This window comes from Lagenorhynchus albirostris, chromosome 1 (assembly GCF_949774975.1).
Source record: "Lagenorhynchus albirostris chromosome 1, mLagAlb1.1, whole genome shotgun sequence".
NCBI classification, from domain to species: domain Eukaryota; kingdom Metazoa; phylum Chordata; class Mammalia; order Artiodactyla; family Delphinidae; genus Lagenorhynchus; species Lagenorhynchus albirostris.
Window position 1 is genome coordinate 1,913,460 of NC_083095.1, and position 17,356 is coordinate 1,930,815.

General features: G+C 51.1%; 1 protein-coding gene and 1 long non-coding RNA gene across 3 annotated transcripts in view; one reads left to right on the top strand and one right to left on the bottom strand.

Annotated features, from left to right (window-relative positions):
- The window catches only part of PPP1R13B (protein phosphatase 1 regulatory subunit 13B), a 75,874-nt gene that overhangs the window by 56,668 nt on the left and 1,850 nt on the right, over nucleotides 1-17,356 (top strand). For both annotated transcript variants that reach the window (XR_009540741.1, XM_060150329.1), the window contains exons 6-15: nucleotides 2,175-2,349; nucleotides 3,146-3,342; nucleotides 5,478-5,618; nucleotides 8,401-8,581; nucleotides 12,090-12,259; nucleotides 12,622-13,123; nucleotides 14,276-15,000; nucleotides 15,550-15,687; nucleotides 15,758-15,891; nucleotides 16,499-16,665. Coding sequence is in view for 1 of the 2 variants with exons in the window: in XM_060150329.1 (XP_060006312.1) it covers nucleotides 2,175-2,349; nucleotides 3,146-3,342; nucleotides 5,478-5,618; nucleotides 8,401-8,581; nucleotides 12,090-12,259; nucleotides 12,622-13,123; nucleotides 14,276-15,000; nucleotides 15,550-15,687; nucleotides 15,758-15,891; nucleotides 16,499-16,665 (2,530 nt within the window). In the remaining variant the exon portion in view is untranslated. The remainder of the gene's footprint in view (nucleotides 1-2,174; nucleotides 2,350-3,145; nucleotides 3,343-5,477; nucleotides 5,619-8,400; nucleotides 8,582-12,089; nucleotides 12,260-12,621; nucleotides 13,124-14,275; nucleotides 15,001-15,549; nucleotides 15,688-15,757; nucleotides 15,892-16,498; nucleotides 16,666-17,356) is intronic.
- On the bottom strand, nucleotides 354-16,929 carry LOC132521234 (uncharacterized). The gene is made up of 3 exons (XR_009540777.1): nucleotides 15,565-16,929; nucleotides 3,352-3,424; nucleotides 354-629 (listed from the first exon to the last, which is right to left on the bottom strand). It is a non-coding gene; the product is annotated as an uncharacterized LOC132521234 (long non-coding RNA).

Sequence of the window (17,356 nt, forward strand, 5' to 3'; positions counted from 1 at the left end):
CGGGACAGGAAACAGTTGGCCTTACCCAATTGTAGATAAAATTTGGAAAGAAAGGATGCTTTCCATTGTCCCCTCCTTTTCCCTCTGGATGTGTTCTCGGCTGATGTAGTTGGCATTAGTGTTCTAGAGGAAGCCAATGACCTGTGATAAGACACTGGCCGTGGGCCCCCAAGACAGTGGCTTCCCTTTATCCCACCCTACAAGGAATTTGTTTGGTTTATTTTGGTGCACGGCATCATCAGCACTCATTATTTACACTGAGTACTGGATTTGTTGTTGAAACTCTGTCGTAGCATTTGAAACTGTTGCCGACCCGCAGTGAGCCCAAACAGACCAAAACAGAAATGTTGGAGTTTGGAAAAGAGAAAGGTTTATTGCAGGGCCAAGTGAGGAAAACGGGTGGCTCATGCTCAAAAAATTTGAATTCCTTGGTGGTTCTCAGGGAAGCATTTTTATAGGCAAAATTTAGGGGAGGGCTGCAGGGTGTGTGGCTTTCTTCTGATTCGTTGGTGGTGAGGGAACAGGCTGGTGTTCCGGAGTCTGTGCTCAGCGTGGAGTTAGCATCCTCCACCTGGGTGGGGGCCTTAGTTCCTGCAGAAGAGCTCAAGGGTATATCGTTCTGTGTGTCCCTGGAGGAGGAGCCAGGACCCTGTTGTTTCCTGACTGTTCCTCCTTTGTTCCTGCATTCTCTTACTTCCCTGGTTAGTAACTGAATCTGCCTTTTAGGGCTCAGGGAAGGCATAGGAATCTGAAGCCTTTTCCCTACAAACCAGAAATGGGGGCGCAGAAAAGGCTTTTGTACCTGGGACGGCCCCACAGGATCCTGCTTGCTTTCAAAACTTTTCTAAATAATGGTTTAGTCTTGGACTAAAACATCAGACCTATCACCCATGCCTGCTGAAAATGATTTCATGTTCTAATGATCGTAAATGTTCTGAAACTGCTGTAGAGAGAACATGTTAACGCCACTACCTAGGTTTTTCATGCTTGCTCTGTAGAGAGATTTTCTTAAGAACCAAATGTCCAGTTCAATTTTTTATCATTTATTGAATGACCATGTGATTCTGTACACTTTTATGTAAATAATAGTTTAAGTTGGACTTGTTTTTAAAAGTTGTCTTACAAAGTTTATTGGATTTACAAGAATAAAGAACAATTAAAAGTAATTGGAAAGTATTTTCATTCCATTTCTAAGATGAAATGTACATGGTATTATGTCATTATAAAATTTTCTAATTCTACTTTTTATTTTCTTTCCAAATATTGATCCAAGAGTATTGCTATTTTAAAAAAACCTTAGATATTTTCAGCAGTGTAATTCACAAGTTAATGCTGATCTTTCCATATTGAAGCACATATTCCCTTCCCTTAGTGTGCAGTGTGTAACGCCTACACAGTCACACTTAAGCCTCTTCTTTTTTTTTTTTTTTTTGCTGTACGCGGGCCTCTCACCCCTGCGGCCTCCCCCGTTGCGGAGCACAGGCTCCGGACGCGCAGGCCCAGCGGCCATGGCCCACCGGCCCAGCCGCCCCGCGGCACGCGGGATCCTCCCAGACCGGGGCACGAACCCGCGCCCCCTGCATCAGCAGGCGGACCCCCAACCACTGCGCCACCAGGGAAGCCCTAAGCCTCTTCTTAAGTATGTTTTATGCATACAGATGGGACCATGAATAATATTGACTGTTACCCTTAAGGTGTGCTTTCACATGAGTAGGGAAAAAAACTATTGAAGAGTATCGCATATATTTTTACTGTAGGACTGTCCTGTTCTTGTCTGACTATAAAATGTTTGATTACTTTTGAAGGAACTAATCCTAAAGAAAAACCCTTCCTCAAAAGTTCCTGTCACTTAGCAGATTAGAGGTTCATCTCCTTACTGCTCACCTTATCTCTTTTCAATATAAAATTCTCTGCTACTCAGTGCTCATTTCCTTTAGGAGGTTAATATAAGGGACCCTTGAAAGCCGCTTTGTAGCAGCAGGAAACCTGGTACTGGCGGCAGGAAGCTTAGGCTGCTGGGGCTTCACACACAGGATGGAGGTGAAAGCATGGCTGGCATTTCTGTAACATTCATTAAGATAGGAGATACTGAGGGATCCACTTAAATTTTTTTAGTGTACAAAAGTTACTGTATGTTTCAGTTTTCAAAGTTAGCTATTTTCCTCTCTCAATAGGAACAGCGTTTACATTTTCTAAAGCAACAGGAGCGCCGTCAGCAGCAGTCTATTTCTGAAAATGAAAAGCTTCAGAAATTGAAAGAAAGAGTTGAAGCCCAGGAAAATAAACTGAAGAAGATCCGTGCCATGAGAGGACAAGTAGACTACAGCAAAATCATGAATGGCAATCTGTGTACGTGCCGCGGCCCACTGGCACCCTGACACTCAGCAGGCGTAGATGACATGAGACAGAGGCCAGCTTCCAGATGCTCTCAGTCACAAGCTGATGTCAGATCTTGCTGTAGAAAAGCACTAAAGCTTTGCTCTGTCATCTGCATCTAACTGGATGGATTGGTTAGATTAAGAGATTTTAGAAAATCTTCTGCAGCTTTAGCAATGTAGTAGAGAGATCCTTTTGTTACCTTGGTTGTAGCCACCCTTTGGACTGGGGCTAGGGTACTCTTAAGACTCAACTCATCATGAGGGTCTGTTTTAATTGAACAGCATAAATTTTATCTGTGTATTAAGATAAAGCATACAAATGCTCACTTTTTATTTGTGTGCGTGGATTGTTACTTCATCAGTCAGTTCTGTCAGTACCTACTTTATGTTACAGAATAAGCAAGATAGATTTGGATGGTCCTGCCCTCACAGAGCCTTGGTCTCTTTGGTGCCTTGAGATTCCTAAGTGGCTTGACCAAGATAGCTTTTGGACAGATTGCCCTGATTTAAAAATATTCAATAATTAGTGCAAATTAATTGTTTGTCATATGAGCGGTCACATTATGTGTTCCAAAGGCTTGTTGAAGTGTGTTTTGGATTATGGATATTACAACTTTCTCTCCAAGGTCTGGCACTAGATGATGCTAAAGTTGAGTTAAATGGATAGAAATGAAGAAATCACAAAATAAAAATAGCAAAATACTATGAAAAAAAGAATATCAACTAAATTATGTTTTTTTTTTTCCCTAATTGGTGGGAAATTATAGCTGCCGAAATAGAAAGGTTCAGTGCCATGTTCCAGGAAAAGAAGCAAGAAGTACAGACTGCAATTTTAAGAGTTGATCAGCTCAGTCAGCAATTGGAAGATTTAAAGAAGGGAAAACTGAATGGGTTCCAGTCTTACAATGGCAAACTGACAGGACCAGCAGCAGTGGAGCTGAAAAGACTGTACCAAGAGCTACAGGTAACTCACCTGGGTCCGAGGAATGATTCTATTAAAACTTCCTTATCTTTTGAGTTTTCTTTCAGTGTGGAAACCTCAGGAACTGGAAACAAATTAATGGATTCTAATTTAATAGTAGGCACAAAATGTATTCAGTACAAAATAATTTTTTAAACAGCTTTGAGACATAATTCACATAGCATACGATTCACCCATTTAAAGCATACAATTAAGTGGTTTTCAGTATCTTCACAGAGTTCTGTATACGCCACCACAGTTGATTTTAGAATATCTTCATCACCCCCAAAAGACACCTTTTAGCCATCACCCCACAACCCCCTATCCCTCTAGCCCTAAGCAACCATGACTCTACTTTCCATTGCTATGGATTTGCCTATTCCAGAAATTTCATATGAATGGAATCATGCAGTTGTAGTTCTTTGTGACTTGCTTCTTTCACTTAGCATGTTTTCGGTACAGAAATTTCAGTATGAATTTAATTGGCAATATGATGAACTGGTAAAGAATTAAGCTTTAGGTAATACTTAAGACCTCTGTGTAAACTGTGTTTTGACAAGATAGATGCTTATTTGTTAAATCCTTGTCTTAGTCAGCTTGGGCTGCCTTAAAGCAACAGACATTTATGTCTCACAGTTCTGGAGGCTGGAAGTCCAAGATCAGTTCATGGTGAGGGTCCACTTCCTGGCTGCCTTCTTGTTGTGTCTGCACATGCTCTGATCCCTCTTCCTCCTCCTATAAGGACACTAACCCCATCATGAAGGCCCCACCCTCACGACCTTATCTAAGCCTAATTACCTCCCAAGGGCCCCATCTCCAAATACTATCACATTGGGGATTAGGGCTTCCACACATGAATTTTGGGAGGACACAATCATAACAACCCTCAAGATTCCCATTTCTCAGAAATTGTCATTCAGCAGGTGATTTTTTTAAAATATTTATTTATTTATTTAGGCTGAGCCAGGTCTTAGTTGCGGCACGCAGGATCTTTAGTTGCGGCATGCAGACTCTTGGTTATGGCATGCGGGATCTAGTTCCCTGACCAGGGATTGAACCTGGGCCCCCTGCACTGGGAGTGCGGAGTCGTACCCACTGGACCACCAGGGAAGTCCCCAGCAGGTGATTTTTCAAGCCAGATACAAGTTTTGCAGTTATATTAGTACTTGCTAGAAAAAGTATTATATCATTTTACGAAATGCAGATTTTTAATTACAGAGAGTAAACTCACTTGTTGCCATTAAGTTTTGTAATGTAAATGCATAGAAACAAAGTGTTATAAAAATTTATTACTTTTTATATTTTTAAGCAGTTGTTAAAAGTGCAGGGTTTTTCTTTTTTTTTAACATCTTTATTGGAGTATAATTGCTTTACATTGTTGTGTTTCTGCTATATAACAAAGTGAATTAGCTATACGTATACATATATCCTCATATCCCCTCCCTCATGCAAGTGCAGGGTTTTTTAACGATTTATTTTTGGTAAAGTGTGAAGACTGTAGTACATTTATTTATATATATTTCCAATTTTTTGACTGCAATCTAGGTTATAAAGTACATGTTACCTCCTGTCTATACACATATGCCAGTATGTATGTGCTAGTACATGTGTGCATCTGAAAGAGTTTAGCAAGACAAGACTTAACCTTCTATGTGCAGTGCACTCTGATGTTTTCTATTCTCTATTTCATTTTTTAAAAGTGCTTGTTATAACCCATTAAAATGATATAAGAACATTCTGTTTGGTGATTTGGCCATCCTTGGGTTTCCTGCTGCCACATTCAATGGACTGTGTGGGGCAGAACAGATACCCCTCCTTATGTCACTGAACCCACCCACCCCCGTTCCCTAGGACCACAGGCATGGTGTCCCACAGTCATTACTGGTACTAGTCATTCCGTACGCTTTGAAGAAGACACATTTGCAGATATTTGTTCTTTTTTTGTTCCATAAGAAATATGTTCCAGCTTCATCTGTGCTGTACCTGTAAAATATTTAGCATACAGGGGACGATGCCTGTATGTAAGTACACATAAGAACTAAATGTTGCTTTTTTCTTCTTTTTTTAATCCCCCTAACAATGAGAACTTGACTATTTAGTTAATACAAATCATGAATGTTGTGTTTTCTATTTTGCAGATTCGTAATCAGCTCAACCAGGAGCAGAATTCAAAGCTCCAGCAGCAGAAGGAGCTCTTGAATAAGCGCAACATGGAGGTGGCCGTGATGGACAAGCGGATCAACGAACTGCGTGAACGTCTTTATGGGAAAAAAATTCAGGCATGTGAAAAAGAAAATATTTCTGTGAGATAAACTACTGAAAATGGTTCATCCTCAAAGTGTACATTTTCACTGTAATGCCATTCTGCTCCCCCCATTTGCCATAGCTGATAAACATAAATTGGCCATAAACCATAAAAAGTGACAGTAGAAGAAAGTTCATGTTCCCAAAGACACAGTTGTTTCCTGGTGTATGTATGGATCAAAACCGCCCGATGCGCAGCTCCTCACCATTCATTCTCCCCAGGCAGCTCTGTCTCCTTTCCACTGGGGGGAAGCTTTGGCGCTGGAGTTGCAGCAACCATTTTAAGCTGCGCCATGTGCATAAATTCCTTGACCTTGTGTAGCCTTGTGTCCTTGCTGTGAACTGAGAATTGCTATAAGGATTCTGAGAAATAACCCATGTGGAAAGACTTTGTAAACTCTTGAGAAAGGTGCTATATAAGGAGTTAGTGCTTTTTTAAAATCTTTATTTGGTATTTTGAATTTCAAAGGTAGTAAATACTCATTGGAAGAAAGTTAAAACAGTGCAGAAATATTTAAAGGAAAATGTGGAAGTCCCTTCCATCCTTCTCATTCTCCAGGGATGATAGTTATTAATGGTTCCAGTCTTTTGCTTAATATAGAGAGAAAGGTATTCAATTTTTAATTGAAAATGGAATTGTAGGAATTATATCATTCACACTGTTCCATACCTAGTCTTTTTTTTTTTTTTTTTGAACTGCAATACGGGTATCTTTCCAGGTCATTATTACCTCATTCCTTTTGTAACTTCTGTGTAAAATTCCATGTTCCAGGGCCTGTGGTCATGTTACCCAGCCCTGTTGTTAGGCAGGGTGCCCCTGAGTCTTGCTGTTGCTGTCAGTGCTTCATGAGTGTATGCATCGCTGGGAGTTCGTGGGAGGATAAGGGACTGCTGTGTGTGGTGTCTCTGGCTGGATGTAGCACTTGACCTTTCGTTCCACCAGTGGTGCTCAGTGTTTGAGGGGAGCAGTGCCTGAGTGGAGAGCTGATTGGCACTTTGCCCTCAGGAGTGGAAATGGAGCAGGCAGCCAGGTAGCTGGGACAGTGCTCCCAGAGTTCCTCTCTCCACACTCCAAAACCAGTGCTTTCACGTTGACAGGTGTCCTCTTGTCAGCTCCTGCTGCTCTGAAGGTAGCTCTCAGGAGGCGAGGTGCAGGCTTCAGCAGCTTCGCCTGGTGGGATGGGTTAGGAGGACACGAGAGGCAGAAGGGTACTGCCACTTCTGTGGGCATCGTGATCAGTGGTCTCAGGTGAAAAGTCTCTTATTTACAAATACACACTTTTTTTTTTTTTAACCAGAGTGCTTAAAGGTCAATGGTTGATCTGTATGATGCCATGATTTCAGATAATGATTTCCTTGTTCTCTCAATTAACAACACACAGAGCATGGGAGAGGACGTGTGCCCGTGCTCCATGCTTGCTTACATTACAGTCTTGGTGGGTCAGGGGTCTCCGGAGAACAGAATCAGTTCTGTGTGTACCTGTGTGTAGAGACTGATCAGTCGACTGACTGTGAGGAACTGCCTCATGCGGTTGTGAAGGCAGGCACACCCCAAATCTGCAGGGCTGGCTGGCAGCCTGAAACCCAGGGAGTTGTCTGAAACCCAGGGAGTTGTGGATGTTGCAGCGTGAGTCTGAAGGCAGTCTAGAGGTGGAATTTCCTCTTCCTCTGAGCACCTCAGTCTTTCTCTGTAAGCCCTTCAACTGATTGGATGCAGCCCACCCACATTATGGAGGGCAATCTGCTTTACTCAAAGTCTGTTGATTTAAATGTTAAAAATACCGTTACAGCAACATCTAGACATGTTTGACCAAATATCTGGGTATCACAGCCTAGCCAAGTTGATAGGTAAAATTAACCGTCACAGATGGCTACATAAATATTACTTCTTATTCCATCTGATACTTCAAGGGATCTCCCTGAAGAAGTTGGTGCTTCTGCAGAGATGTGTCTCCAACCCAAAGGTTTTAGGCATCTTTGAACAATTGTCAAAATCATGGACGCTTTCTCCAAAATGACACATGCTCATGCATGCAGAATTTTGCAAACAGTTGTAGGATGGGTATGGCTCTCTCAGAGCCTGTCTGGGGAACTCTAAGGGTCAGTGTTTCTCTAGTCAGATCCCTGTTTTGCAGGCTTTTTTTGTTGGGCAGTGTCACGTGACCAGTGTCATTGGCTGTGGCCTGGTGTCCTTGCTGAGAACAGCAGAGCTGCCTTCAGGGAACTGGTCAGAGTCTCACCTGGTTCCAGACCCTATTACTTTGTCCTGCGTGGCTCATTCAGTCCTTACAACAACACTTATCCCGAATTTTCGGACATGGGCACAGAGGCTCAGAGATGTTCCATCACTTGCCCAAGGCAGCCCAGCGAGTAAGTGGCAGAGCAGGATTTGAAGCCAGGCTCAGAGCCCAGGCTTGACGATGCCTCTGTGCCCACCCAGGGAAGGGAGTGCATCCCCAGGTGAGAGGGTTATGTACACAGAGGGGTCCTGAGGGGTTGCTCTGTTACACACTCGGCTCCTGGTTTTATAACTCACAAACAGGTAGGTGTTATCACAGAGCATCACTCATGTGGGACTGTGGGTTCAGGCCCTTTTTTGAAGTCTTGCCCTTTCTAGATACTGATCTTCTAGGGTCATGGAGCTTCCTACGTATGAACTGTTGAGTGATTGGCTCAAATCTGAGCAGTCGGTCATACTAGGCTTACAGTTAAAAGAACTTAGGATAATCTTGACTCTGATTTCTTCCCATTTTATAGCTGAGCCGTGTGAATGGCACGTCGTCGCCACAGTCACCCCTGAGCACGCCTGGCAGGGTCGCTGCGGTGGGGCCTTACATCCAGGTTCCCAGCACCGGCAGCTATCCTGCCCCCGGAGACCCCATAAAGCCCCAGTCTCTCACTATCGCCTCAAGTGCTGCCCACGGAAGATCCAAATCCGGTGAGTGGCCTGGGTCCTCTTTCGAGGGGAGAGTGAGCAGGAAGGGGGACTGTGGGGGGGACAGTAGCCTCAGAGAAGACCCCCACGTTGCACCCAGCCTCTGTGATGTGTCCTCCAAGGCACTTCGTCCTCTAGGGCAGCATTTGGGGAGCTGTGTGCCACCACAGTAATGATGATCCTAAAACAAGAACAGATTCTCTTTTTTGGACTCAGTGTCCTTACTGTGTGGCTTCTCAAAACACACATTAGTTAAGACCTGAGCCTCTCCTGCCACAGGTTTTGTTTGCCTGTGAGGGTGCTCGCTGGCGGCAGGGGACGCGTCACTGTAGCCTGGGCTGCTGCTCGTCCTCACGCTGCGGCCCAGGCAGAGGGCTGCCTCCACATCAGCAGAGCCTGTAGCTGCTCTGCCTTCCCTACCCAGCATGGTCTCTGTCCACCAGAGTGTCCACAAGCCACCCCTTTGGCTCTTGGCCACCCTGAATCGTGCGGTGTGACTGGACCCGGGCCCCAGCGCCGAGCCGGTGCGTAGCCGTCCCGAGGACATGGAGCCCCTGCGGCGCCCCCAGCTTCCTAGCCGAGCGCAGGCCCAGGTCTCCACGGAGACTCTGCACTGTGTGCTCAGAGGAAGACGGCTGTGCTTTAAACTGATGCATGAGATGCCAGGGCTCCTTGGCAGTGAGACTTTGTATATGACAGGGCTGCCATGCTGGCCCATCACACATGGAATCACAGAGCACAGGTGACATGCCTGACAGCAGTAGTGCTGACTGGGTCAGGGCTACATTTTGAGGACGTTTTTCCAGGTTTGGTGGTAGATTTGTGCTGGTCTTTCATTTGGTCGCTTTGAGTTCTCTTGCCTGGCACCTGGTCTGAGCAGCAACACCACTGCTGCCCCCGCTGGAGGACCGGGGGCTTGCTCCAACCCAGGTGGGAGGAGGCGTCCCCAGTCCTCGTGGGCCACGTGCCCGGCTCAGATCTCTTCGTGGCTGTGTCTCAGAAGCCACGTGGAGTGCGTGGTCGGCATGAAACTCTAATTGCAGCTTTCTTTGATAAGCTGTTATTTATAGTTTGAACCACCCGATGGTGGGAGTATATATTCAGCTATTGCCGATGGCAGATAATTAGCACAGCCGGCTCCTTCTCTGCTTAAGTATCTCAAACCTGCCCCGAGCTGAGGATGGCTCGAGTTTCCCCTCTTCTCTGTGGGTGTGTGCTAGGCCGCCTCACAGAGGCTGCCGGGAGAAGACCCCTCGCAGGGCCGGGAGACCGTGTCCTCCGGAGGTTCGGCAGTAGCCTCGCTCCTTCTCTGTGCTGTGGGGTGAGTGGGCGCAGGAAACCTGTGTCACCCCCACGTTGGGGGGCAGTATCTCGGCCCAGATGTAGAGCCGGGGTGAGAAAATCTCCCAGGGGAGACTAACTGTGCTGTCGGCTGTCTTTCTGGTTCCCGTGTCACACAGATGGCCGTGGTAAACCCAGAGTGACCAGCTCGTGGGCAGTGTCAGACCTCGACGTCGGGCCTGACTGTGGCTCGTCACAGCACCCCACAAGCCTGTTTGCGAACCGTATGTTGGCCGGCAGGTCCGGTGGGAAGCTCTGGTGACAGTGCCAAATCAGCCGTGGCTGTTCTTCCAAACTGACAGAGGCCTGCTCCTCGCATTCAGGCTTGAGACAGAAGCCACATACATGTTAATTGGTCCCCACCTTCAACCGGTGTGAGATTTGGGCTGGGTCGAAACACCAGATCATCCTCAGGAAGGGTTTGACAGGTGCTGGCCCAGCAAGGGGTTTTTTTTTTACAAAATTAAGATGATTTTCTGAGTTCATTATGAGGGTTTTAGTTTTATCTTCAGTACAGGAATCTCCCATCATACTTAGATGATTTTGTCCCTTTATAATAATAATAAATGGTCTTCCTTCTGTACCTCCTGCCTCATCCTGAAGAAAGAAAATTCCTAGTCCCTGTCCAGTCCCTTTGTGCCTGATCTCTGCGAACTCTGCCATGGCTGTGGGATCTGAGGAGCAGCTGGCGGCCGCATTTTATGTGATCCTGAGAGAGGTCAGGGACTCTAGCCCCCACGGCCAGCCCCATCCTCCCTCCTGAGTCAGCAGCAGGCTCTGTCCATCTTCCCCTCAGCCCGGAGTTTGCACCTTGGTGCATCCTTGGTGAACCTGTGCATCTCTGGCCCACACCCGCCCCGGTCTGATACAACCAAGGGGGTGTGAAAGCACACACACTTCTGGCCCGGAAGAGGCTGATGGGCCACACAGAGCAAAGCGATGGTTTAGACTAAGGCCTGGGAATGCCTCACCAGGGCCCTAGCAGAGGCCTGGAGCCTGCAGTGGTTTCCAGCCATGGAGGAACTGAGCCGGAGGAGCAGTGGACACATGGGCTGGCCGTGCTGCTGCCAGAGATAGATTGGCTTAGGAGCTGTCGCTGCTCGGGCACTCAGAGGCCCTCTCATCCTCACTGCGCTGACGCTGCCTTGTATGGCTGTGTGCAGAGTGGATCTGAGAGTTTGCTCTTCCTGTTTTGTGAGTCGCAGGTTTGGGCTCAAGCACAATTGCTGTAAGGGAGGGTGATTTCCCTGCTGCTCTGCTGCTGCCCCACCTGCCCGTGCTGGCAGACGGGAGGAGAGGCGAGGGTGTGCTTCTCTTACAGGAGGGCCCAGAACAGTGCCCCTGGCTGCTTTCCCTCCCATACGGCTGATGGCTGGGAGGGTTCCCACTCCGGTCCAGCCCTGTACCGCTGCGGAGAGAAGCAGGGGCCTGAGGCGGGCTGAGATTTAACCCTGTGGGCTCACTGTGAGTGGGCCTGTGTTACCAGGGAATGCTTCTGCACCCTTTCTCAGTTTGGAAGATGCTATGTTAAAAAACATACCTTTTCAGTGGCTGTCCTGAAAATGCTGGGTTGACTGGCTTTCTAATCACTGCAACAGAATAATAGCCTGCTACTCCAATCACTGGGAACTTGTACTGTCCTCCTGTGATCATGAATTATTTTAAGAGGGTGGAAATTTCTAACAGATTAAAGTCAAATCTTTCTTTTAATACTAGAAGCAGTACAGGTCAAACCTGTTATGAAGTTAAAAGATGTCTTTTTTTATATTGCTGTCTGTATTTGTAAATAGTGTTTGAAAACCAAGTGCCGACGCTTACGTTATTCATTGGTGTCGATGTAATGGCTTTGACCTGTATTTCAGTGGGCGCTAAGAATGTTTCTGCAATCCTCTGGCCCCTCTCCCGGGCTGGAGCAGCCCTGTGCTTGGTCATGGAGTCTCTGCACACGTGACCGCACGTGGGCACTGGTGAGGCGGTGCCGGCAGAGGCCGACCTTGGTCGTCCTGCCGCGCAGCAGCCGGTGTGTGTGTGGGGGGCACCTCCTGGTCATGGAGCTCCATCAGAGCGTGACGTTCCAGAAGGTGATTTTTGCTTCTGGCAGGGGGTTATTCTTATGTTGGTTCAACTAATTTCAAGAAAAATTTTACTTAAATTCTGTGTTCTTTTCAAGCCAATGATGGAAACCGGCCAACATTAAAACAAAATTCTAGCTCTTTGGTGAAACCGACGCAGATCGCCAGTGTGGACTGGAAGGACCCGAACGTGGAGGGGCCGCTCAAGCAGGGGGCCGTCTCGAGCCAGCCTACGCCCTTGTCAGCCTTGGGAGCCCCGGAGAAGCTGGTAGGCCGTTTGTCTTTGTCACAAAACACAAACAAGCTCCTGACTGACTACATCCTTACTTAGCCTTCGTCTTTATCTAAGTGGTAGGAGGTGTCACGAGGCAAATTAATCCTGTTGGTGTCCAAATCATACCCAAGTCTGAAGGAGTTCATGGACCCTGAGCACGAGAGTGGGGTACAGGTGTGAGGCCTTTGGTCAGGGTCGTTCACCCTGCTGTTCACCCCCCACGGCGTGCCCCGTGCCTGGTCACAAGCCTGTTTGAAGGATTACAAGTCCTGCTTTGTGCTCTTGTGACCGTGGATGGAAACGTGCTTGACTTTTCAAAGGATGACTTTGTCTTTCTTTTTAACACCTAAATTTAGGGCATCGAGATTGGTAAAGTGCCACCTCCCATCCCTGGTGTCGGCAAGCAGCTGCCCCCAAGCTATGGGACGTACCCAAGCCCTGCGCCCGCGGGCCCAGGCTCGACAAACTCCCTGGAGAGGAGGAAGGAGGGCAGCTTGCCCAGGCCCAGCGCAGGCCTGCCCAGTCGGCAGAAACCTGCACCGCTGCCCCCTGCGGCTGGCCCCCACCAGCCAGGGTCCTCCCAGCAGATTCAGCAGAGGATTTCTGTGCCACCAAGTCCCACGTACCCACCGGCGGGGCTGCCTGCCTTTCCAGCTGGCGACGGCAAACCTGAACTCCCACTGACTGTGGCCATTAGGCCCTTTCTGGCTGATAAAGGGTCAAGGCCACAATCCCCCAGGAAAGGACCACAGACAGTGAATTCAAGTTCCATATACTCCATGTACCTCCAGCAAGCCACGCCACCTAAGAAGTACCAGCCAGCGGCACACAGCACCTTAAATAAGTCGGTTAAAGCAGGTACGGTGGGTTTGCACTCGCCATCTCTCGGGGTGAGGAAGTCATACTTGAGAAAATGCCAATCCATATCCTTACTTTTGGGCCACGTGCTGTTTAGGATTAAACTTGATTCTTACATAAAGTGCGGCCTTGGGTATCTGTGTGAGATGGGGGTAAAAGATGACATGCATAGAGCAGTTCTGCAGGTGGACCACCGCTCTCTGACTTCCTGTCTGAGCACCCGCCTGCCCACATTTCTCAGGAAATCCAGGTCTCGGAAGGCTGGCACTTTGGAATTTCCTCTTTTCCTCCTGCTTCGTAGTAACTCGTATAGGACCTATCTGGGGAGCTGGCGTAGTGGGAGCTCTGCCTGGATCTGATCCCCCTGGCCTCCTAGCAGTAGCTGAGCCAGGCCCCTAGGGGGTGATGCGAGGGGGGACGGTTTTGCTGCTTTGGGATCCTTTCCCAGAGCCCACAGGGGAGAAAAGCCCTGGTTTGGGTGCGGGAACATCAGCGCCGGGCCTCCTGGGGAGGCAGGTGTGAGCACAGAGCCCAGTTCCCCACATACGGAGGCTGACGGTGATTCCTCCCTGTGCGGCAGGACCCTGGGCATCTGGGCTGGGCTGGGGCCTCTTCAGACGTTCTTGGGCGTGGCTGCAGAGCACTTCTAGAATCTAGTTTGAGAGTCCCTAGGCAGGCCAGGCCGCCCTGTGCCCAGCGATCTCCCAGGTGGGCACACCAGCACTGGCCTGTGGCAGGCCCTGGCCCACGGGGGAAAGGCTTGCCGGGGCCACCGGATGAGCCTTCCTTTCTGAGGTGGCCTGCGTTTTACATCATTTGGCTTGGTCCCAGGTCACGTGGGTTCTTCTTGGCCAGGAAACAGTGAACACCTGTTTAGGGCAGGAAGGCAGGTTTGCAACCTTTTGTTCTTTTTCATTTGAGAAAGACCCAGTTCTGTAAAAACTGATAAACTAGAGACACTCCACCTTCCAGAAGGAGTTGGTGGGGTTCTGTGAGCAGCAGCTTCCTTTGGGATTTAATATGGGGACTTAGCATCCTCAGTGGCAGATTACAGTCTCTGTAGGAGCCCATCTCTGTGTCGTCAAAGGTGCCTGGTGAGCAGGCCCCAGACGCCGCAGGCTGCTGAGGTGGGTGTCCTCTGTGTCTCCCCAGTGTACGGTAAACCCGTTCTGCCCTCCGGCTCCACATCCCCGTCGCCGCTACCGTTTCTTCATGGGTCGCTGGCCACAAGCGCCTCGCATCCCCTGCCGCCTTCAGAAAGTGCTGAGAAGGAGCCAGAGCAGGACAGCCCTGCCGCCCCCGGAGACGGGGCCGCCGTGGAGAGCCTGCCGCGGCCGCTCAGCCCCACCAAGCTCACGCCCATTGTGCACTCGCCGTTGCGCTACCAGAGCGATGCTGACCTGGAGGCCCTGCGCAGGAAGCTGGCCAACGCGCCCCGGCCCCTGAAGAAGCGCGGCTCCATCACGGAGCCAGAGGGCCCCGGCGGGCCCAACATCCAGAAGCTGCTGTATCAGCGCTTCAACACCCTGGCTGGGGGCATGGAGGGCACCCCCTTCTACCAGCCCAGCCCCTCGCGGGACTTCCTGGGCTCCTTAGCCGATGTGGACAATGGGAACACTGCTGCCAACGGGAACCTGGGCGAGGCCGGCCCCACCCTGCCCACGGCCCCGCTCCCGGCCGAGCCTGCCCCCACCTCGGATGCCAATGACAACCGGCTCCCTTCCCCCGAACCGGAGGGGCCTATCTGTCCCCTGGAAACCCACCAAACGGCTGAGCCTGCCGAGGACGACAACAACAACGTGGCCGCGGCCCCGCCCACTGAGCCGCCGCTCCCCCCATCGCTTCCCCCCACCGCGCCCCCGCCGGCGGCCCCTACGGTGGGTGCCGCCCTGGACCAGGGCCATGGCTCCCTAGTCACCCAGCCAGTGCCTGTGGAGGGCGTGCCTGCGTCGGGGCTGCTGGGAGCAGTGGGGCTCATCCGGGGCACGAGGGGCGGTGGCCTCTTACCAGAGAGCCAGCCTGGGGGCCCGAGGCGGCCCTGAGGAAGAGCAGCCATGTGGGGATCAGAAGGGCAGGCAGCAAGGGGAAGGAGAACCTTCTAGACAGAGCCCTGGAGGGAGGGCAGTGCTGCAGGAGCAGAGGCAGGTGGGAGCCCCTCACAGCTGGCAGGGCGGAAGCAGTTGGGCTCGGCTGTGACCCCCCCCCCACTTGCTGCCTCTCTCGGGTGCCCGTGGCGCAGCCCGGCCCCTGAGGCAGAGACGTCCTCCGGAGCCAGGCTGGGCTGGCCTGAGAGCGGGCTGGCCCGGGGTGCCCGGCACCACTCGGGGCTGCGGGTGAAGCTCTGCCTTGGGCTTTCGGCCCTCCCCTCTGCCCCCCGGGCCTGCTTCCATGGGGTCACCCTGAAATCCAAAGCTTCCTCCCGATAGAGCAAACGGACCAACCTGAAGAAGCCCAACTCGGAGAGGACGGGGCACGGGCTGAGGGTCCGCTTCAACCCGCTGGCGCTTCTCCTTGACGCCTCCCTGGAGGGGGAGTTCGACCTGGTGCAGAGGATCATCTACGAGGTGAGTGGGCGGGCGGCCGCAGCCCTGGTGGCCCCGGGCAGGGCTGGGGCTCACGCGCCCTTTGTCCTAGGTGGAGGACCCCAGCAAGCCCAACGACGAGGGCATCACCCCGCTGCACAACGCCGTCTGTGCCGGGCACCACCAGATTGTGAAGTTCCTGCTGGATTTCGGGGTCAACGTGAATGCCGCCGACAGCGACGGCTGGTGAGGGCCCCGGGGTGCTGGGGTGGTGGGGAGAAGGGAAGAGGACGAGGGTGGCAACTTGGTCCCAGGCCTGCGTATCCTCCTGGTCTTCGTTCTCGCGGGGGTTTTGTTAAAGGCTCGGCCATGATCACGCTCTACACGTGGCTGACCGCTGACTGTAGGCTGAGCCTCTGCTGATCCATACGTTTTTAAGCGGCCAGAAAGCCTGTGTGGAGGGGAGCCTTGCAGGCCGGCCGCTGCGCCGCAGGCCCTGTGCCCCGTGGGTCTCATCGTGAGCTTCAGGCAGCAGTCTGCACTGCTGCGTTTGAACAGCTGTTTTTTGTATATTGTGATACAACACAGCCATCACTGTCGCAGCCATTGTAAGGGACACATCATTGGTGTGAGGGACATTCGTGCTGTTGCACTGTGAACACCCAGCTTCCAGGCCGGTGTTCAGTCCACTCCCCGCCCGCCCTTTTCAGAAACGTGTGTGTGGCCCCAAACTGTTAGTAGAAGTGAGGCCACTACACAGCCAGCAGCACAGCAGCTCGCGGGGCACTGAGCACACAGCCCTGGGGGCCGCCTGGGACCCGGCCGGGCGTGAGCACCTCCTCTGTCCCTCCAGGACGCCGCTGCACTGCGCTGCTTCCTGCAACAGCGTCCACCTCTGCAAACAGCTGGTGGAGAGCGGCGCCGCCATCTTTGCCTCCACCATCAGCGACGTTGAGACTGCTGCGGACAAGTGCGAAGAGGCGGAGGAAGGCTACCCCCAGTGCTCCCAGTTCTTACACGGTGCGGGGCGGGCGGCCGGGGGTCCCCAGGGGAGAGGCCTGTGAGGGTTGAGGTGTCCCACGGTGGGTCTCCCATCCTGTCCTGTGGGGGAGGGAAGCTCCCTTCTCCATTAGGCAGCGCTGGGTTTTCCAAGGGCTAAACAGTGACAGGCCATCCACGCTACACCCGATGGGAGAACCTGTGGGCCCAGCCTACCTTAGACCCTGGGGACAAAGTGACAAATGAAACAGGCAATGCCCTCCAGGCCCAGCTCCCAGGACAGAGGCCTTGTGGCGTGGCGGTGGGGGGGGGGGGGCGGCCGGCCTTCCTGGGGACCCGCAGGCGAGTCCTGGGTGTGCGCTCACTGGGTCGCAGTGGCTCCGTCGCTCTGGTGGTGAGTGCTTCCCACTGTCCAAGAGCAAGTCCCGCGGCTTCTTTAGTCATCGACTCTTGGGAGTTTGTTCTACGTGTGGGCTGTAAGTTTCACCTTAGGAAACGCCTTTTAGAACAACCCTGCTTTGCTTCTGGACACAAAGGTTCCGCCACGGTCCTCTTGCTGGGACGTGGAAGGGACTGTTGGCTTTAAGCGGAGGGTGGCAGCTGGCCTGGCTTCTGACCGCTCCACTGCGGCCCCCGCCGGGCTGCCCAAGGACAGCAGCGTGTCCCTTCTGGTCCTGCTGTGGGGCGCTCTCTGCAGCCCGCCCTCCATGGA